Source organism: Mastigoproctus giganteus, chromosome 6 (genome assembly GCF_048544385.1).
Source record: "Mastigoproctus giganteus isolate SK-2022 chromosome 6, ASM4854438v1, whole genome shotgun sequence".
Classification (NCBI taxonomy): domain Eukaryota; kingdom Metazoa; phylum Arthropoda; class Arachnida; order Uropygi; family Thelyphonidae; genus Mastigoproctus; species Mastigoproctus giganteus.
In genome coordinates this window covers 164,336,666-164,359,432 of record NC_143580.1, presented here as the reverse complement: position 1 = coordinate 164,359,432, position 22,767 = coordinate 164,336,666, and the positions used below count along the sequence as shown (strand labels likewise).

General features: G+C 38.5%; 1 protein-coding gene across 3 annotated transcripts in view; it reads right to left on the bottom strand.

Annotated features, from left to right (window-relative positions):
* Positions 1 to 22,767, bottom strand: part of dysf (neuronal PAS domain protein dysfusion) — a 395,946-nt gene that overhangs the window by 40,108 nt on the left and 333,071 nt on the right. For all 3 annotated transcript variants that reach the window (XM_090375456.1, XM_090375455.1, XM_090375457.1), the window contains 2 exons: positions 21,376 to 21,560; positions 15,784 to 15,890 (listed from right to left, as the gene is read on the bottom strand). In XM_090375456.1, the coding sequence (XP_090231582.1) occupies positions 15,784 to 15,890; positions 21,376 to 21,560 (292 nt within the window). The remainder of the gene's footprint in view (positions 1 to 15,783; positions 15,891 to 21,375; positions 21,561 to 22,767) is intronic.

The window sequence follows — 22,767 nt, the reverse complement described above, 5'->3', positions numbered from 1 at the left end:
CTCCACTTTAAAATCTCGTCCTTTATCTAAACCTTGGTTTTCCAATAAATGTGCTAAGGCGGTTCAAGAGAAGAATGTTGCATATCGTAATTGGCTTTTTTCCAATTCTTCAGTTTCATTTTATGCCTAAACCAAAGCTCGCAACAATTGTAAAGCAGTTATTAATCAGTGCAAACTAGATTTTGAACAAGCTAAGAGTAGAAAACTTGCTTCTTGCCCTAATGGTAGCCGAGCATTCTGGTCTTTTACCCCAAGCTATTGGCAGCAACTTTTGTCCATCTCTGCTCCCACCAATGTCAAAACCAGATTTGTTCTATTGTCACTTTAGCCACGGATAAAGCTGACCTGCTAGCGTCCCATTTTTCTTCTAACTCATGTATTAGTGATCTTGGTAAAACACCTCCCACCATTCCCAACATGCTCCATTCAATGCCTCCAGTGGTCTCCGTTAAAAAGGATGTCAGAAGGATTTTAACGAATCTTGATACTAAGAAAGCTGCAGATCCTGATGGTATTTCTCCACCTGTGCTCCTGAACTTCTGTTCTTTGCCGCCTTTTTTTTTTTTTTCACTTTCTTATTCCAAAGGTGTTTTTCATTCTGGTTGAAAATTTGTTCATATCCAGCCAGTTTCTAAAAAGGGTGACAAATCCATCCCCTCCAATTGTCGTCCCATTGCAATTACTTCTACTCTTTCTAAAGTAATGTAGAAATCAATTAACCGCCAACTCCTAAACTACCTAGAAACCTTTCGTCTGACCAATGAATGCCAGTATGGATTCCATCCGTGTTGATCCACTGGAGATATTCTGGCTTATGTTACCCATTTTTGGACAAATTGAATGGAAAAGTTCGGTGAAACACAAGCAGTTGCTCTTGATATCTCAAAGGCTTTCGATCGAGTTTGGCATAAAGGTCTTCTAAACAAGCTTCCATCTTATGGTTTGCCAACTGTTTTTTGCAATTGGTTATTCGGTTTTCTCTCTCACCGTTAACTGAGGGTGATGGTAGATGGCTCTCTGTCTTATAACTTCTCCACTAATGCTGGTGTCTCCCAAGGTTCAGTACTTTTCCCCACTCTTTTCTTCTTGTATATTAATGACCTTCTTCCATTGACCGGAAATCCTATCCATAGTTTTGCCGATGATAGCACATTGCATTTCACTTTCCAGTTTGAGAAACCTCGCCTTGCACAATCAGCTTCTACTTCTCGAATATCCGCTACCAATTCCTTAAATGGCGATCTCCAGGTAATTCTCCAGTGGGGCAAAGATAACTTAGTTGATTTCAATCCTTCTAAAACTCAGTCCTGTCATATCTCGCAAAAAGGATTCTTCTGTTCCTATGCTTATCTTTGGTGACACTCCAATTTCTAGGCAAGATGATATATCTCTTTTGGAAATTACCCTGACTTCTAATCTCTCTTGGCACAAGCAATTTAAATATTGCTTCCTCTGCATCTAAAAAACTTGGTTTCCTCTTTGCTCTCGGCGTTACTTTTCTTCCAAACAGCTGTTCACTTTGTACAAATCGCAAATCCGCCCTACCATGGAATATTGTTCCCACATCTGGGGCGGTGTCCCCAAAACCTCTCTCAGGCTTCTAGATTCCATTCAGAAGAGGGTAGTTAGGTTAATTAATGACTTATTTCTAACAGTCTCTCCACTCTCTGTCTCATAGACGTTCTGTACCTGCTGCATGCCTTTTCTACAGATACTTCCATGTTCTTCTGACTAGGCTTCTATAATTACCACTCTCTCTTTCAAAGCAGTCAGAACACGAACCGCCATCATCCATTTACTGTCCAACTTCAAACTCACAGAACCATCTTCATCTTCCTCGTTTATTCATTCAACTGTCGTTTTCTGGAACAACCTTCCTTCCTTCACACGTATATCCTGAAAATTACAGTCCACAGAAGTTGAAGTCTAATATCAACAAATATCTTCTTCGTCTTCTCAACCTACTCATGCACGGTACTAAGTACTATAGGTTCTAATACTTCTCGTGTTTGGGGTTTTCATAAAAAAATATCGTACAACTAACAAACAAACGTAGATAACACGTTTGTAAATTGTGTATTATGTGGTTGGTTTGCTGGACGAAAAACCTGATTTTTCAGGAGAAAAAAATCATGCTTGCCACGTTGTGACAAAGTTCCATAAAAATTCCTTGCGTCATTGCCGGGACGGGATTCAAAGTCAAGACTTTTCATTGGTGTGGGGAGGATGGTGATTATACAAATTGCGCTACTCACGAGGGCAGGTCGAGCAAGCAATGGCATTTTCCACTGGTGCGTGAAAGCCAGAGACACCCAAACTATAATTTAAAAATTATATAGCTCGTATTGAAACGTAGTTTTTTGTATTGTAATCAATACATGTGGAAATTTTTAAACAATAAAATTTGTTTCAGATTTGGCCGTTAGAGGGCTTTCAGCACGATCAATTAAAAAAAAAATAATATAAACGTAAATTATTTTCGTCAGTCTTTATTACGTCCGCCATTACTTCTAATAAGCAATTAATACGGGATTTGCGTTCTCCACAGCTGCCTTCAATATTTCCCATGGAACGTTCAGTACCTCACATTGTTGCACTCATCATTTTTTTTTTTTATCCACTTCTTGTGATGAAACGGACACCCACTTCCATTCTTAAATATAAAGTAACACAAATAATCAATGCGGACAGTGTTATTGAGGATAGATCGCGGTGCGCTCTAGCCACACTATTCTTGGTTTTTCAACGAAACATCAAATGATGTTACGTCACACCAGGTGGTGTAGTGTGGACAACATTTACAAGATTTAGTCGTACTCTTTCAAGAGTGGTCGGCAGTCCTTTTCCTTTATACATTTTTAAAATCTTTTAACTATAAATAGTAAATAGTTCAAATAGAGTGGCATCCCTAAATGTAAAATTTTTCTTCACAATTTTTGGTTCAAATACACATGAACTGAGATCTGTCGATGACATAAGAATGAAATTCTTAAAATGTTCATTAATGTTGTTAATATGTGCTGTGCCTAAAATCTTCCCTTTGCCACCAACGTCATTTTGTTCACATCTCTTTTTTTTTTATATGTGAAAACATCTATAGCAGCCCCTAACAATGGAAAGTAGCGGAAGTTTAGCATTCATGTCACACTATCCACGCCACTGGTGAGAAATGTGATGTGAAATTAAAGCGGTAGCATACGCGGCCACGGTTAGCTTGTGGCAACGTTGCCGGCTTGCTGAATAGCTGATCAAGGTTCCAGCCGCTACCCTTATGGGAATTTTCCCAGGGGCATTCAGCATTGAGTTTGGTGGTCTCAAATCGTGGTCGTGAGCTTTTTCGCCGGGATTGACTCCGGTTTTCCCCTCACAACAGACAAACCGCCCTTCGCGACGAGGGGTACAAGAAAATTTGATAGGGCTAGGGACGCGCATTGACTAACCTCCGCAGCGTGTTCGCTGCGGACTTTACTATTGAGGTGAGGCAGCCGCATCACCATTACAAGGTGGGTTGCGGTTAGTCAATTTCACAGATTTGTTCTGCTCCTTAAAAGAATGCATCTCACGCACTAAGGCAGTGGATTTCAGCCGCAGCTAAAATCCATCGATTAAAATGCGAATAATTATGCTGTTCAGCAAAAATCAATTGCTGGAGTTTGCACCTGCTGCAAAATATAGTTTCATTACAAATAAAATTAAAAAAAAAAAAAGGTAGTTAATGTGCACAGAGAATTTCATTTCAGGCGCGTTAGCAAACAGTAACTCACGATTTACAGCAAAAACCACCATTTATGTGCGAACAGCGAAAATTTCGTTCCTGCGCATATCAGCAAGCATAATATCCAGTGCTTCAGTTACAGTATATGGATATCCCATGTGATATATAGTATATTCCAAAAAAGGAAATAATAATTGGTGTGATTTTAATGAGACATAGGAAGGGTAGACAAATCTTTCTAGAGCGAAATATAAAATTTCCTCAAAATCCGTCCACTGAGAAGAGTTATTACATGCAGACGGATGGACAAAGAAATAATAATCGTAGCATTTTTATGAGTTTTTACTATAATTTTAATGATATCTGGAATGCTCAACAAATCTTTCTAAAAGGTCCAAATATAAATCTCATGAAAATCCGTACTGTTACATGCTAGCGATGACGTGGCGAAGGCAATAGGCGCATTATGCATATATGCTAACGTTCTTAAAAACGGGACCATATCATACAAATCGGGTAGTTAATTGCATTGTTAAGGCATGTATGCTTGCTTTTATTTATTTTTGATGTGAAAACATCTATTGCGGCATCGAACAATGGAATGTAACGGAAATGCAAATATTGTGGTCAAATATTTGTGTTGTTGCAACCATACTTCCTGCAGTTACTACTGCAGGAAGTATGATTGTGAAGTCACAATTATGCTTCCTTATGATTGTGCCGATGTAATCCTCAGTGTCACAATCATACTATTCTACAAATGGATTTCGCTAACCTCTTCCAAGCCAAGGATGTTTTCATGTAAAACACCTTTCGTTGTACAGGGTACACACGCTTTAATTTTTTTTTCTTTAAAATATGCTGAATTAAAATCAAAGCTGCACTGATATCAAATTCAACCAGGGCTAAGCATATTATTCACAACAATAAACAAATTAGCTTTTGAGTTTTTTAAAAAGTCATTCTTTTTTATAAAAAAGGAATAAGTCTGGGATCGGAGAGTTCCAGTTTTTGCGGGTCGTGGTCTTATACACAGTCAAGATTTAAAAAAAAAAAAGCAGTTTAAAGCTGAAGCCCATTATTTCCTTAACTGGACTTGGTTCCTTAAGTCTAGTTAAGTTCATTTTAAAATGCTTTCTAAACGTAAAGCACTTTTAAACTTTATTACAAGAATTACGATAGTATTATTGCAGCCATCAGGACGCATCAAAGACAGAAAATGTCTCGAGGCCTCCTTGTTCAAGAAGAACTCTATTAATTACTCTAAGGCTTTACAAAGAATGCGATGTAACTCTTAATCGTTACGGCAAGATGCTAATGAAAGACACGTAAGATGCGTCCATGTGTGGACGCATCATAAGTGTCTTTATGCGCCCTGGTTGTAGTCTGCCGTTAATTGAGGGATCGTGATCCATCTGTTGTTCTGGACAGCACGTGCCAACTGCCGTTCATCTCGACTGTCAGCGAGTGATGGTCTCCCCGTCCCAGCACGTTGGGTGGTTGTGTGTCCCTCTTGAAACCATTCCCGCCACACCTTCACTGCGGTGGCCCTTGAACAGCCAACAATGCCAGCGGTTGCTGAGATACTGGTCCCCGCCTTCCTAGCGCTGCATGTCATTCCCCTTTCAAACACTATCAGGTCTTTCCCTTTCCCCATTTCACGAAACTGCCTACATGTTTCACTGATCCGCTTCTACTTAATGACTTTGATACTTATTGAGGCTTTTACTTTCATGAACGAGAACTGCCTATATTATAGGTGATCCTCTCATACTTATTGGCTTTGTTACTTACTGTGACTTATAGCTGAACTCTAATGCTGAATGTATCCAAGTTAATTTACTTGTACATCACAAGTTATGGAATACATCACTATCCTCGTTCTGGAGGGTATCTGCATCTTATGAGTACATAGTATCTGAACTACAGAGAGCCGTGCCAGGGATGATAACCAACCAGGGGCAGTTTCTACCTCTGGCTGGGCTAAGTGGCCAGTCAATACAACACTCACAACATAATTCAACACTAACACTATAGTACACTCCTTTACTACATTGATTGGCCTTTACTTGTGCAGTGACAACACACAATATACAGCGGAGTTTCTTTGGTTTCTTATAGTAACGGCACGGGTTATATATATATATAAAATACCAGTGCCGTTACTATATATGCCGCACAGGTCTGTGACGTCACTCCTCGGGGCTGCGGGATGCATCCATTCGTGGAGACAAGAGTGGTCATGATATTTTGGCTGATGAATGTATATACGAGGACCAGTACGAAAGTAATGCCTCCTAATTTTTTGCTTTCAAATGTGGCGCCGTAGATCATGTTGCGTGTCACTGAGTGGTCACTAGAAACCTCTAGTTTCACCATACCGAGTGGCGCTGTGATGGGTCTCGTGAATGCAGCACACTGATAGTTCAAAACGGTGGAAGTTATGGATATACGTATCAAGCAAAAAAGTGGTGATTGAATTTCTTAACAAGGAAGAAGTGACGCCTATCGAAGCCTATACGCATCTCAAAAATGTTTATGGTGACAATACTGTAGATGTGAGTACAGTTAGATGTTGGGTAAGACACTTTAAGAGTGGGGAAAGTGATAAGCCACAGTGTTTTGGGACAAAGAAGGAGTCTTGCTTGTGGACTTCTTGGAGCGTGGCACCACACTCAACTCAGATCGATATGTGGAAACGTTGAAAAAGTTGAAAGCCCCCATCCGTAGAGTTCGACCGAACAAAAACCTTATTGAGGTTCTTCTCCATGACAACGCACGACCCCACACCAGCCTTCGCACAATAGAGGCCATTGCAAAACTGGGGGGAAATTTTCTTCCTTATCTCTCTCATTGTCCGGATCTTGCACCTTCCGACTATCACCTCTTCGGCCCGCTGAAGTATTCACTCCGTGGAACCCATTTTGCGGACGATGACCACCTCAAGCAAGAGTAAGGACTTTTACAGGATTGGAATACAGCGTCTTACTCAGAGATGGCACTTCCGCCATCTCTGAGTCATCATAAAAAATGATGGTGACTTTGTGGAAAAATAAGTGTTTATTAATGATTGAGGATTAATTGATGTAAAAGGCATGGATGCCTAACTTCATGGTGTACAAAACGCTCCACTTGAATACTTGAGTAAATATTTAGCGTGCCCCTCATAATGGGGCTCCTCCATAGCCAGGTGGGCAGGAGCAGCAGTGCGTAGCACACGCTTCTTGATTAGACCGGGATTCGAGCCCGTGACCACCAAATACGGAAAGGTCAGGGAATGACCACCACATATCCCAGGAGCAATATGGTCTTAGTTGCTTATGTTCCTAAAAACCAAACAACAAAAACCCTCATAGTGTTAAGTGCCATTATACTGTATTTTAATATTCGCATGCAATAAAAATGGATAAAAACATTTTCCTTATTTGACAGTTTCTGCAAAGAGAGAGAGAGAGAGTGGGGAAGGGGAGAGCTATCAATTAGTTATAACATGAATATTAAAATATATATAAAAAATTAAAATTTTTAAAACTCTCCCTGCAGGGAAGGAGCTCTTAGGTGCGGGCCATGACTCGGCTTATCCCCTCTGAACACTCCTAACGCCAACCCTATACAGGTTTGGCGTTAGGAGTGATTAACTGTGCATCCCGATCTGATTTTAATTATGCATCCCGATTTGAATCGGGATGGGAGGAATGAGTTAAGTAATATCTTATTTTCTTCACAAAATGCGAAAAGTTCCTATTTCTTTTCGTAAATATTCTTAATTAATATAGAAGGAAACGAACTAGGAAAGTGAAAAAGACACCATTACCAAATTTCGTCTTACGAAATTTGGTAATGTGTTTTTGATCCAGGGTTATCACATTTTGCAATACATCGATCCTCCCACCTCCATGAATAAAACTAATGATTTTATTTGGGTTAAAGGTGCACAAAGAAATAAATATACTACTTTCTTTTAAAAACTGCTTCATGCTCGTAATATACTCCATTATTTTTCCATTTTTGTTCTGTTCTGCTATGCTGTATATTTTTAGCTTTATCTCATTTGTCGTTACCACGGTTGGCTCTGTATTTTTCAGTTATTTTAATTTCTTCCCCTTCTTCGGTTCTAGTATCTCGGTTCCAATACCAGCAGGTAAGGACATGCTCTTATTTAATGTTAATCTACAAGTATATATCAAATAAAATAGTGATAGAACCTTACAAGTTTATAAAATAAAGCCACTTCATTGGAAATAAACAACTGAAAAAATCAAAATTTAAAACCAGAAGCAAAAAAAAAATAATAAAATAAATAAATAAATTGAAACCACAGTTTGAGGACTCCTTTTTAAAACGAATCCCACAAGGGAACCCGTTTATTATGAGTACACACTACTGTAAGCGGAGGCAATTTCTGTTTTCTGACGAGTCAAAATTCAGCTTCAGCAGTGGCTCTCGATGGTGTTACATCTGGACAAACGTAGTGAGCCACATCAGTCATCCAACTTATGGGAAGAGGACGATTTTTGGTGGTATGGAACGTGGAAGCCTCACCACGTTTTCGAGGACGGAACCGTGACATCTCGACGATATACGGATCAAGTCTTAGAGCACCATACGAGGCTTTTCAGGGATGCAATTAGTACTTTCCCAGAGGGCTCAGTTGGTTGATGAATTGTTATAATGCTATAAAACGAAGAAATGCAGAGAACCGACTGACCCGCCAGATCTCCCATATATAGACTATATACAGAATGCCTGGGATGTTTCTGGAGAACTGCAAGTCATCACCCTTACCCAAGAACCCTAGATGAATTAAAATCTGATCTCAAAGAGAAATGCGGTTTATTGACAATTAAACCTCCAGAATAATCTTATTTGCATCATGAGGGCTTGGTGTGAGAGTTGTACAGCAGTGAGAGCTGATCGCATCTATTAACCTCTGTAAAACCCTTTATTCATGATACGATATTTGATTTTCGTCCTCCTGCCTAGAAGAGTAGTTATGATCACAGGCCTAGGTTCGAATTACATGGGGTCAAACTTGTAGTGAAAAGCTCAGATATTCAAACTTCTACGTTTCTGTACGTAGACACCTCAAAGTACGGTACCCGCTAATTTACAAGGAATAAGAAATCGTTGTTCAACAGGAGGGCATCGAAAGCCGTTTCTAGTAAATCTGCAGAAGCTGACTGATATCTACGAATCGTATAACCAACTACCTTGTCATCTTTTTGTCTTTGCTGGAGAAAAACAATTCTGTTTGTTATTAGATACTGTTTACCCAAGTGGCTCTAACTTCAAGACATATACACATACATTTTACATTTATTAATTAAAACGGTCCCAGCCAACCCAGCTGTCAATTACACATAATTTAGCAGTACGGTATTCTAATATACTCCCTCTCCTGTTTGTCCAAATACAGAGAGGGAAAAACTGCCACGGCCAAAACATATAGAAAAAAATAATAATAAATAAATAAAAAAATAGAATAATCAAATTACATAAAAAAATAAATATACATATAATTAAATTTCAGACAAAGTGCAAACTTCATCGCAAAGAACTACATCTGTTCATAATCTGTTGGAAAGCGAGCGGCACAAGAAGCTGCAGAGAACATAAATGCCAGCACAAGGAGCTGGAGTTGCAGTGGATATAGCAGGCTCATGCCTCCGTCAAAGCAAAGCCTTTCAGAACGATTCCACAGAACTTTAGGTAATCCGGAACTACACCATACTATGCATTACCAACCGAAGTCTTCCGCCTAAGGAATATAGCAGTTACAAAGGCTTGGAAAGCCAAGAAGGTCTGTTTATCAACTAGAATCGTCTCGCAGCCTTCTGCCTTAAGATTGAGATTACTCCCGCTTATCGCAGAAGGCTGCACGTATACAAGTTAATACGAAAATTCTAATACAATTTGGCTTCAAGAAATAAGCAATTCTTACATAAATGGATTTGCGTATACCACGTCACAGCCATTAAAATGGAAATTAACGATCAAAACAGTAAGTCAAAACCGTTGGGAGTATCACCTAATTCTGTATTGTAATGTTCATTTGTCTTGAAATGCATGTCACGCAAAACGTGAATGTTGCTTCAGATTTTCTTCGTGTTAATTACAAGTTCTTTCTTTATAAAGTTACTGAAGAGTTACAAAGGCCTTTTGTGTCACGCAAAACCCATTAATAAAACAAAAATCATTCTAAAATATTATTAATGGTTTGTATTGATACTATCTAATGTATATAAAAGATACTTGCGGGTATATTGTTTGTAATGCCACAACACAAAACTATGATATCATTCTAACAATAGGTCCAGAGATTCTTTTGTTTGCTGAGTTATCCGGCTTTGTTTTTGGATGGTAGTTGTAAAGATCAGAACTTCGACAGAATACTGTTACGTTGTTAATGTCTGAGTGTTAACTACTGGAAAAGGTCTCTTATTTAAGATGGTTTACATAACAGCACTGCTTTTGAATAACATAGGATATACAGTTATCGTCAGAGTTACACTCAAATTAATTAACGATATAAAAATATCATTAGTTAATTTTAATCTCATAATTTGTTATCGCTTTTTTTTAAATCAATTTACCGATTCAAGCGGTATATTTACGGTATATGATTAAAAATACTCGTATGCTGTAGTGATTTTGGGAGAGAAGCTACACCTAGGGGGAAAAATGATGGTGCACATATTTTTTAAATATAGATGTTTTATTGAAAAAAAAAAATGAATATCTTGAGAAATGTATTTTGATAAGACCACCTCACAGCATGGGAGGATGACCTGTTTTGAGAGGAAAGATACCCATTCAAAATTATCGTAGAAATTACCAAGTAAACCTAACAGAAACTTGACAGGTTCTGTTTTCTTCACTTTTGTCTTTTCCTCTATTCCACAGACTTTATTGAGGAGAGAACAAAGACAAAGGAACCATATAAAAAAGTAAAGGCAAAGAAATGAAAAAGATGTATGAAAATCGTATCGTGTATCTCTCTCTTTTTTGAAGACCAGACACTGAATCCAATCAGATTTTTCTTTATTAATATAATAGTTTTTTAAAACACTTGACACGACAGTCATTGTCCACCTCTTTTTTGTTTCTTCGTTCTCTTCTTCAAGGGTCATCGTCAAATACAATATTTTTCACGGAGGAAAGTAAGTCAACGACATTGTCTTGTTCATCTCCCTCTCTTTACTTTTTGCGCTTTTCAGGCGTCGACCTGCTCCTTGTAATGTGTCTGTGAGTGAGAGCGCAACTTATAGTTAAAATAGCGAAAAGAATCATAATTTAAAATTGCTTCTTTTCCACAAAACAATAAGCCATATCTCCTTTTAAGATGCCTGCTCATTCCAAACTGGTTGATAAGCCCCAATATAGTTGTGAGGAATTTTGGTCTTCTATTCTGCAAATTGCAGTGCTTGAAAACTTAACACTTCGAAGAGACCTGATTGAAGTGTTAAGGCTTTAAGTGGATTCAGTAAGCTTAGTGATAGTATTCTGTTTCTCACACAAAGGGACATAAAATGACATTTTGAAGGATGGCTGCAGGATAGATGCGCGAAAATTTCCTTTCGGTCAGAGGGTAATTGATAGTTGGAACAAATTACCATTTGGCGTTGTGAAAGTGGGTAATTTGAATAAATTTAAAAAATAGAATTAGAAATATTATTTAAGAATTTATATTTAGGAATTAGAAATATTATTAGAGGGGATGGGCAGATGTGGGTCTTTCTTCGGTTGGTGCTATATAAGCTTGATTCCTTGCATTATCTGCCACTACTACATGATGGACATTCATTTACGGAGAAGTATGAAGTTCACATTTCAGTGAAGAAACTATAAATTACCTGCTAATTGCTCCTTATGAGCACATACCACGACATTTAAAAGCAACTGTATGCCAAAATGTGCTGATAACTGCCTAAGCAAGCCAATTCGTCAAAAATATAGAACTTTGTAGAAAACCACTGTGCCATGTGGTAATTTTTAGGTTTGAACAATGCTACAGATTGGTCTATGATATTTAGTTGCCAAATTTTAAAATTCAGTAGTCTTGTACTGAATTTTACAATTTTCTCTCTTCCTCACCGTCATCTCTTCCGCAAATTACCTTATATTTATAAATATCCACAATTTTTATTTCTCTTCGTACTTTTCAATTTATGTATTCTTTGCTGCTGATCAAAAGCAGAACATTTGTTCAGAATTAAAAGCACTTTCATATTCAAAGTAATTTAGTATGAACATTGTAACACTCTCTATTTATTATATCCAAAGATTTATATAAACATACGCTGACCAATTAGAAACATTTTGACTTGAGTAAAGTCATAAGTGAAGCAATTCTTAATTCAGACAAAGGTTAATAAAAGAGAGACAGCAGAATAAGTATGATCCCAAGCTGCGAAGGAAGAAAGTTAACCCTGGTGCACGGCTATTTTGTGCAACGATTTCACAGCCTACAGGTATTCAAGGTCGTCATCTCAAAGAGAAAACGCCTGGAAAACCAACGAAGAATAGACATTCAGGAGAAGAAACTTTGGGAAGCACCATCTGCTTCAGCAATGGTACTGTAAGAGATAAGCTATAAATGACTACATTTCTCGTTGATATCCTATGATACCAGAAATGCTGCATGGCTTTTTGGCTGCATACTGATAATGTAAAGTGTAGATTTTCGACTCATTACCATCTTCCGTCTTTCTAGGAACATTTACAGATCGAGTCAATTAAGAAGAGAGAAATGCAAAAACTACGCATATGCGATACTAGTTTCAGAGCCAGATCTCCATCGGTAAACCTCTCATATCATGACGATACACGGACAAAAATGTTCTATAGAGTAAGACGCCGGTAGTGGCTTCTGAGAACTGGAAAATGTGTTGTTGGACCAGAAATCTGAGATTTACAGTTTTCTATGCAATTATTGCAACCTCGATGGGGAGAAGGTTTTAGAATGACTACAAAACTATAATGCTATTTATTTACAATCCGAGCTTCTCCCCCACCAACTTTATACGCATGGACGGGGAAGTATTCGATGGAACCATCTTAACCGATAATGCCATTACTCCTTGCGCCGAATGTGTTCAGAACTGATTTCCGAAACATTCTAGCTAAGTGCGGCACGTTCGTGACTGATTCGGTCTCTACATCTCAGGTCCATTTGAGAATTCATAAAGTTTCGCTATCGGAATATAGTAGACTGTCGAAATAACGGCACACTGAGATCGGATGTATACATACAGTGCAGATGTCTTGCAGTGCCGAAAGAAAAGAAAAGAAAACGGCAGGTCACGTGATTACTGTATTTGTTTACGGTCGCCATTTTGAAAGTGAATTCTGTACTGATCGCGCATTATACCGCTGTTTTACATTCATTTTAAATTAAAAACCAGTCACTTTGGCTCTTAAAGTTAATAAATCTCATACAGAGAAGAACAACATTAAAGCTTAGTGACAAACTTGATATAATCCAAACTATTACATTAGGTTCACCCAGAATGTTAATTAATATATCCACGTGTATTGTGTCTGTAAATTGCGTGTTCTCTGCTCGATTTGCCTGTTTCGCTGGACGAAAAATCCCAAGTTTCTTGGAGAAAAAAACCTTGCTATCTACGCCTACGGCCCAATAACTCAGCCACGGAGTGAAAAAAGCCTATAAAAGTTCCTCGCGTCATCGACGGGATTCGAACCCAGGCCTTTCCATCCGGTGTGGGGAAGACAGTGACGATAACACTGTGTTAGGTGCGCAGACTTAAACTTGATATAATGAAGAAAATAGAACGGCGAGTAAGCAAAAGTGTATTAATAGCAGAATATAACATTTGATCGTCGACATGTTCTTTTTTTTTTTTTTAATGTGCAGTTAATAAAATTGCATTTTTAATCTGTCTATTTCTTATTAACCTCATTATGTCTGTTTTTTTTTTTTTTTTTTATGTAAACCCCAAACACGAGAGGTATTACAACCTATAGTACTTAGTACCGTGCTTGGGTTGGAGGTTGAGAAGACGAAAGAAGATATTTGTTGACACTGGAATTCAACTTCTGTAGACTGTAATTTTCAGGAAATACATATGAAGGAAGGTTGTTCCAGAAAACAGCAGTTGAATGAATAAACGAGGAAGACGAAAAGTCGGTTCTGTGAGTTGCAGTAAATAGATGTCGGCTGGTGGCGGCACATGTTCGGACTGTTTTGAAAGAGAGAGTGCGAATTATAGAAGCCAATTCAGCAGAACAGTGCACATGAAAGTATCTGTAGAAGAGGCATGCAGCACAAACAGTACGTCTATGAGACAGTGAGTGGAGAGACTCTGTTAGAGAGGATCATTAATTAACCTAACCGCCTTCTTCTGAACGCAATCAAGAAGCCTGAGAGAGGTTTTGGGAGCACAACCCCAGATGTGGGAACAATATTCCATGGTAGGGCGGATTTGCAATTTGTACAGAGTGAACAGCTGTTTGGAAGAAAAGTAACGCCGAGAGCAAAGAGGAAACCAAGTTTTTTAGATGCAGAGGAAGCAATATTTGTAATGTGCTTGTGCAAAGAGAGATTAGAAGTCAGGGTAATCCCCAAAAGAGATATATATCATTTTGCCTAGAAATCGGAGTGTCACCAAAGATAAGCATAGGAGCAGAAGAATCCTTTTTTGCGAGATATAAGACAAGACTGAGTTTTAGAAGGATTGAAATTAACTAAGTTGTCTTTGCCCCACTGGAGAATTACCTGAAGATCGGCATTTAAGGAATTGGTAGCAGATTTTCGAGAAGTAGAAGCTGATTGAGCAGGACGAGGTTTCTCAAAATGGAAAGTGGAATGCAATGTGCTGTCATCGGCAAAACTATGGATAGGATTTGCAGTCGATGGAAGAAGGTCATTAATATACAAGAAGAAAAGAGTGGGGGAAAGAACTGAACCTTGGGAGACACCGGCATTAGTGGAGAAGTTAGAAGACAGAGAGCCATCTACCATCAGCCTCAGTGAGCGATCAGAGAGAAAACTGGATAACCAATTACAAAAAACAGTTGGCAAACCATAAGATGGAAGCTTGTTTAGAAGACCTTTATGCCAAACACGATCGAAAGCCTTTGAAATGTCAAGAGCAACTGCTTGTGTTTCACCGACCTTTTCCATTGAATTAGTCCATAAATGGGTAACATAAGCCGGAAGATCACCAGTGGATCGACACTGACGGAATCCATATTGGCGATCGTTGAACAGACGGAAAGTTTCTAGGTAGTTTAAGAGTTGGCGGTTAATTGATCTCTCCATTACTTTAGAAAGAGTAGAAGTAATTGCAATGGGCCGATAATTGGATGGGAGGGATTTGTCACCCTTTTTAGGAACTGGCTGGATATGAGCAAATTTCCAAGAAGAAGGAAAAACACCTTTGGAATAAGAAAGTGAAAAAAGGCGGCAAAGAACAGGAGTAAGTTCAGGAGCACAGGTTTTGAGAACAAGTGGAGAAATACCATCTGGACCTGGACCTCTCTTAGCATCAAGATTCGTCAAAATCCTTCTGACGTCCTTTTGACGGAAGACCACAGGAGGCATTGAATGGAGCGTGTTGGGAATTGTGGGAGGTGTTTTACCAAGATCATTAATATACGAGTTGGAGGGAAAATGGGATGCTAGCAGGTCAGCTTTATCCTTGGCTGAAGTGACAACAGAACCATCTGGTTTGGACATAGTTGGGAGCAGAGGGGCAGAATTAAATACATTAAAAATAAAACTTTCTAGATAACGGAAAAATCGAAATAAATAATGACACCTTGAATCCCCGAAAGTGCTGTTATTTCGAAAGTCTATTGTACCACGTTTAAGAAAACGTGTATCCACAGGTTTCGGTTCCGATACCGAAACCTGTGGCTACAGAACTTACGTTGGCACACGCGCTGTAACAAAAATGTAAAATCCATCCATAGATTCTACCAGTGTCTGCAAGCATTCGAGAAGTTCTTGAAATCTGTCATGCTTTATAGGTAATTACTCTAGAGCAAAATAAAATGAAAATGAATGAAGATTAAATTAATTAAAAGAAAAGACAGCAACTTACTTAAGCGATGTTTTGATTGGGCTTCACGTAAGTTTTCCCAGTGAACCATTTCATACCATGATATTCCTTGAAGGCTCGACTTAGTGTAGCCCAAATGGAATTCGCCACTATGAAAATTATCAAAAACATAAAATTACCAAAGCGCTTTCAATGAATTATCTTCACAATGAAAAAACTTCTACTTTAAGTTATACATAAATATATATTTACATTTCATAGTACCAGATACTGACGTAAAACCAACTAAGATAAATTTGAATCTCTGCAACAAACTAAATTGGACTGAGATTTTAAGGTAAACAGAAGAAACTGTGGTGCTAAACATACCGTGTCTGTAAGAACTCCACGTAATATAAACCAGTCTGCATATATGTGGGCGAACGAATACCAGACGAGGCCCAAACCGCGGCTCTTTTGACACTTGAACTGCGGTTTTCAGATACGGAAAAATTTAATGCCTCAAAATAATACAATTACATTAACAGAAAATGGGGGAGAAAAAAAAAAACCTCGCCAATATCAGCGGAATATATTAATTAAAATAAAACTCAATATTTTTTCAACAGATTCAAATAACTTTCATTCATACAGAAATATACAGACAACTGTGTCTTGCCCTTTCGAAAAGTATCAAATATATCCAGAAACAATTTAGTGCCTTTGCGACGTTTCATTACTGGAAAATGAACGGTTTCGTTCCAAAAAATAAGAATCATAATGAAAATATTCGCAAAAATTCAACTCTTGCTTTTTTTATTAATAGTATTTCTACCTGTAATTTTACTCAGGATTATGCGATAGCATTTTCACAATATGCTACTTTATTAATGAGAATGTTAAATAATCATGATTTTGAAATGGCTCCATCTGAAAAGTAAATTTTCATTGTGTATTTTTTTTTTTATGTACGAGTACTTCTATTTTTTTATTTAATGTTTTTATATTTTATTTAATAAAATTCACGTACACACTTCAAAGGCTTTCGACTTCGAAGAATATCTTGTGCAGCTCTCAGGGTTATTAAGCTCGGCTACCCACTACTTCTTGTCTGAAGCTGGCTAAGTCTCGAGTTGAAAAGCTGTCACAAATAATTCTTATGATCCTCCGGAATATACACTGGTGTTCAAAGAAAGTGCGTCACCTAGCAATTTCACATTTCTAACCATCTTTCGCGATGGTATGTTACATTAATGACTATCATCACAAACAGAAATACAAACAAAAGATATTTATTAATAGTTAGGCAAAGATAAGTAATATTTGAAGGTGCTCTGAAAATATTCCCAATTATTTTCTTCAGAAATTATCTTCAGAGATTGACAAAATCAATTTCTGAAGATAATCAACTGATAGTTCGTGGTTCCAAACACGAATTAGGGCTGCTTCCTAAAGTTCACGAAGGGTCTGTGGTTTCTTTCCACACGACGGTAACAGTTCTCTATAGGATTCAGGTCCGAGCTGTTTCCTGGCCAGCTAACAGTTGTAATGGACCGTTCTTCCAACAATTTTTTCGCTAGTAACAAATGTAAAGACATTACTGTTGAACCTCTAATGCAGAAATGAAGCTAAAGTAACTACAGAAGTGCCTAGTTGCACTTTTCGCCCGATGACAAGGAGCAGAGTCGTCCTGAAAGATGCGGTTACTTGGCAGGTTGAAATGGTCTCTAATGGTTGGCAGCAATTTGCCTTCCAATATCGCCAGGTATCCATTGGCATTTACAGAACCTTTTATAAACTGCAGGTGACCTACTCCGTGATGCGAAATGCGCCCTCATATCATTTGGCTGGTAGGGAATTTCACTGTAGACACCATACAGTCTGGATGGTATTCTTTACCACGTCTACGGCGAATCTTTTGTCCTCCATCAGAGAGCCATGCAGGTTGAAGTTCTGTTCGGGGGTCCATTTGACATGCTCCTTACACCAAATTAATCGGGCCTTTGTCATTTTTTTTTTTTTTTTTTTTTTTTTGTGTGAGAAGGAGCTTCTTCTTAGGACGACGGGCTACAAGTTCATTTTTGAAGAGGCATCTTCTGTTACTGCACTTGCTACCACTCTTGTATTTTCTTCTCATTCTCTTTTCAGCTCAGACGAAGAGGCTTTACGGTTTTTAAGGCATAAGCGCTTAAAAACGGAGGCTCGTTGGCGTCCGGTTCCTTTTTTTTTTCTTTTTTCTATCCGCAGAACCAGTAATCTTGAGTTTGGAAAGAAATCTACTCACTGTCGACTGATCACAAAACACTCTATAAACAATATGAAGGGAAGAACATCCTTCCTCACACAAAGCAACAATAGCAGTCTTTCTTCGTGGCGTCAACTGCACGTAACTCGCCATCCTGATACAAGCAAGGAATGACTGCAACTCTTACAGAGCGTGCTTATATAGCTGAAAGTAACAGCTGATGCAATATTACGTCATCACCTACGCGTGTCAATCTTGTCTGATGCAATCTTTAAGAAATATTGCCATATACTTACCTTATTCGGACGACAATTACAATTTTACGGGATGATGCACTTTATTTGAACACCATTGTATATATACAGCATACTATGTTAGACTACAAATATTAGTATTTGAGAAGAGCAGTGAATAACTTATAGACATACCCAGTTAAATTAGTCAGATTGATAAAGAATAAACTCTCAATGATCACTGAATTATAAACACCCAATCCGTAATGGACTATGCCGCATAGCTCGTAGCATAAAAAGCCGAACAATTTCGTACGCTAGAGAAGTGGTAATTTACATCAGGTTGTGCAAGTCAAAGTGATAAAGTAGCAGTAATAGGACTAAATAAACCTTCGTTTCGGTTACTTACGGCCCCATCAGTGTATTTAAGTGTACTTAAGGTATACAAAGAATAGTATCGAACTTTGGCGGCACCTCCCGCTGACAGAATTGTAAAGGACTACGCAAGGTGGACGTTGATGGTGAACAATGGGTGTAGCGCAGTTTGCAGACCAACGGCAGGTCACTGTGCGACAGTCGCATCGCAGTACAATATGGGAAATGCAAGAATATCCCAAATGACGAGGCGCCGCACACTCATACGTATGAGGTTCTATAGCAGACGTGCCAAGAGACACCCTCTCCTCACTGCTCTTTATCGTCGACGGCGAATGCTATTGTGTCAACGACACACTGGTTGGACACTGGAGGACTGGAAACGAATGTACTTGCCGATGAGTCTATGGACCCATCACACATGGTGCCCACTATCCAGACAGGTGACGGTGGTTGCTTAATATGGGGCATATTTTACTGGCAAGAACTAACCAACATTTCACTGGTGATGTCTACCGGTAGCTCTTAGGAGACCATGAGCGCCCTGGTATGTGTCATTTTTTTTCCTGGACAGAAACGTGATTTTCCAGTATGATAATGCGCCGTGTCATCGTACCCGCACTCTGCATGAGCAGTTCATAGAACACAATGAAGAAATCACCCATCTTCATTGCCTCGAAATTCGCCTCACTTCAATCCAATTGAACACTGGGGGGTGTTTTGGAACAGGAAGTGAGGAGTGTGGAAACGCAATCATCATCTATTCCGACACTATGGAAATCCTTGCAGACAGCATGGCTGCAGATTCCTACGGACGTCTTCAAACATCTAGTGGAGTAAACAAAACCCTATTGTTGCATCCTACAATATGGGTGACTTTTTTTTCGTGCGGGGAAGGTTAATCATCCAGATTGAAATCAAAAACAACGATAAAGGGTCCTATATTTCTGTGATAATCAATATGCACATGGCGTTACCAATATATCAAGAGGGCCTAAAGGTTAAGTAATAGTTATAAGGTTTTCATTTTATAAAAATTTATGATAAACGGGTCACCCCAGTATATCATAAATTTATACGGGACAAAATAATGGAAACATCTGTGATAAGAGTTACAGGTATGTACTAATACGGTGATGGGCCACCCTGTGCTTTTAAAACAGCTTGCATTCTTCGTGGAATAGATTCAAATAAATCTTGGCCATTCTTCATGGAGGAACGTTTCAAGCTCCTTGGTGATGAAGATGGAGGAAATCTGCTTTCACTCTTCCTCTCCGAATATGACCACAATGGATCTATAACGATTATCTAGTGCCTGTGCAGGCCAGACATGCTTACTTAGTTTCATGCTCCTCAGACCAAGACTTAAAACATCTGGCTGTGTGTATTGGAGCATCCTTATCTTGAAACAATGTTGCACCATGATCTGAACCTCGTCACTCAGATTACTACTACAGTGGTAGTAATTTGCCCGTTCATGATGAGGATAGGACCCAGAGAATATCAAGATATTCCTGCCCAAACTATTGTTGATCGTTCTCCATGTTGTAGGATTTTAAGCACATCAGCAACTTTGGCCACATTGCGCCGTATATAATGTCTGTAAATTGCGTGTATTCTGTGGTCGATCTGCTTCTTCCTGAACGAAAAAACAGTTTCCGAGAGGAAAGAACCATGCTACCCTCGCCGTAGACCGACTAATTCATCCACGTGGTAAAAAAGACCCATATAAATTCCTCGAGTCATTGATGAAATTTCGAACTCGGGTCTTTTCCATCCGGTGTGGAGAGGACGGTGATATACCAACTATGCTACCCATCAGGGTAATTCTCCTCCATGTTGCACTACATACATTTCTGGCCTTTCTGCAGAGGTTTTTTTTTTTTTTTTTGTGTCATTACAGTGTACCACGGCGGAGATGAACTAGAATTTGAGAGCCGTGCTACAGAAGATACTATACGTGTCTACATTTCGATACAGTTGCTCTGGATACATTAAACAAATCAGCAGGTTTAGTCACCGATGCCCCTGCTAAACTTGTACCAACAATTTGATCTCTCTGGAATTCAGGTCAGTCATTTTCCTCATGTACATTTTTACATCACCTCTAAATAAACGTAAGCTTTCATAGTTTTTAAATCACAGTATTATCTGCAAGAAATTTTAAAAAAATCATCATTGTATGTTCATAAATACGTAATGCAATCATTTCAAAAAACTGCTACTTTCATATCAGGTACTTCCATTATTTTGTCCACCCCTATATATTATAAAATTGTATGCATAGTATGCATTGATTATCGCTGACCCATATAAATGAGTCAATGATATATGGGTCATATATGAGTCGAGGACAGAAATTATATTCGCAAGACTACAAAATTAAGTAAATAAATAATGCACTACTTTAATGCCTTACCTAAGCTGAAAATTTAACTTACTTAATTCTCAAGGTTTCGAGACAGTCGATCACGATGACTTATCAAGTCAATTTAGAGCAAAAGTTTCAGACATATGAAGGCTATAAAGTATTATTACATAGGTTTATAAAATCTCAATTGTGTACGTAGCAAAGAGCAAACTAAGTTTGTTAAAAAATACATAGATCCCATTTTGCGAAGTAGTTAGTCACAATGAATGCACGCAATTAATACTGCACATCTTAGTACAAAAGGAATAATGTCTATCTAACTTCCAAATTAAAGGAATAATTAACTATTACAAGAAATAACAAATTAGTATCTAGCGTCATTATATACTCGTAAGTTGATTTAAACTGATTAACATAAAAGAAGAGCGTACTTGCGGTCGATGTGAAGAAATTTCATATCCATAGAATGGATGGACGTGAAAACGTTTGTGCTACCTTGGACGACACATTCCCTTGTCTCTGGCATAGCAACTGGGGTACAAGTGGCCAAAAACACAGGCTCATTACGGCTGCACAGGGGAAGAAAACTGACGAAGTGACCCTCAACGAGAACTACCTATTAAAAAAAAAAACAGCGAATAAGAAAAAATAAACTTGTAAATAATGGTAGTACAGATACAAAAGCCATAAATAATAAACTGTTAGAACTATCCTCGAATTATTCTTCTACATGTATTCTGCTATCATTTATTAAAATTCAGTAACATACATTATATTCCTTTCAAAATACTGTACACCCAGCGATCATTGAAGTATAGCCATCTCCCACAGTGATAGAGAATGAACAGTTACAGTGAAATGAAAAATATATATACAGCGACAAGCTAGAAGGGCACATGTTGTGTGTAGCACTGGTGAAGCGGTAATTGTAACAAGAATGAGTAAACGAGATTTGTAGGGAATGGGGGGGGACAAAGTGAATGTAGAGGGTAGGAAAAGGATGTAATTTTTAGCGTGTTCAGTAAAAACTTATTGCTTTCAGAATAGTGCGGCACACCCTCCACTGGTAGGTGCCTCCGTAGCCAGGTGAGCAGGAGCAGCAGTGCGTAGCACACGCTTCTTGATTAGACCGGGGTTCGAGCCCGTGAGCCACCAAATATGGAGGATGTGGAAAGGTCAGGGAATAACCACCGCATAACCCCGGAGCAATATGGCCTTAGTTGCTAATGCTCCTAAAAACCAAATAACAACAACAACAACCTCCACTGGTTGGGGTATAACAGCAAACATTAAGTCGACACCATCCCCTCCACTCTTCGACTGATCCCTGTGTACTGTTGGACAAATCGATTATTGGGTCAGACGAATAATCTGCTTCTAAGCAATAATAACGACCAACACTGGGTATCTAAAGCGAACACGAGACAGCGTATTCGGTAATTATGGTTGATAGCCGTGATGTTACGGTCTAGAGAAATTTTTTGTTTCGTGTGTAGCTTCTCTAATATACGGGCAACGTCTGACAACTTGTATATTATGTAAACATTGTTTAGATTGCAGGTTTGGGCTGGGAAAATCTTTTTGCGAGTCTGTGGGTTCTCTGATATACGCGAAATATTTGCACTGTCAGAACATTGTTGTAGATCAAGTACACCGTCAGCATTCCTGTTGTTCTCCAACAGCGATGGGTCCTTCAAAAGGGCAATTACATTGACCTTTTAAGAATAATATTAAAAGACAGTACAGACACGAAAACGGGCCCACAAAAATCAAGAATTTCGAAAATTCTGGGAAGATTATGCTCAACTTATTCTACTCGTAGG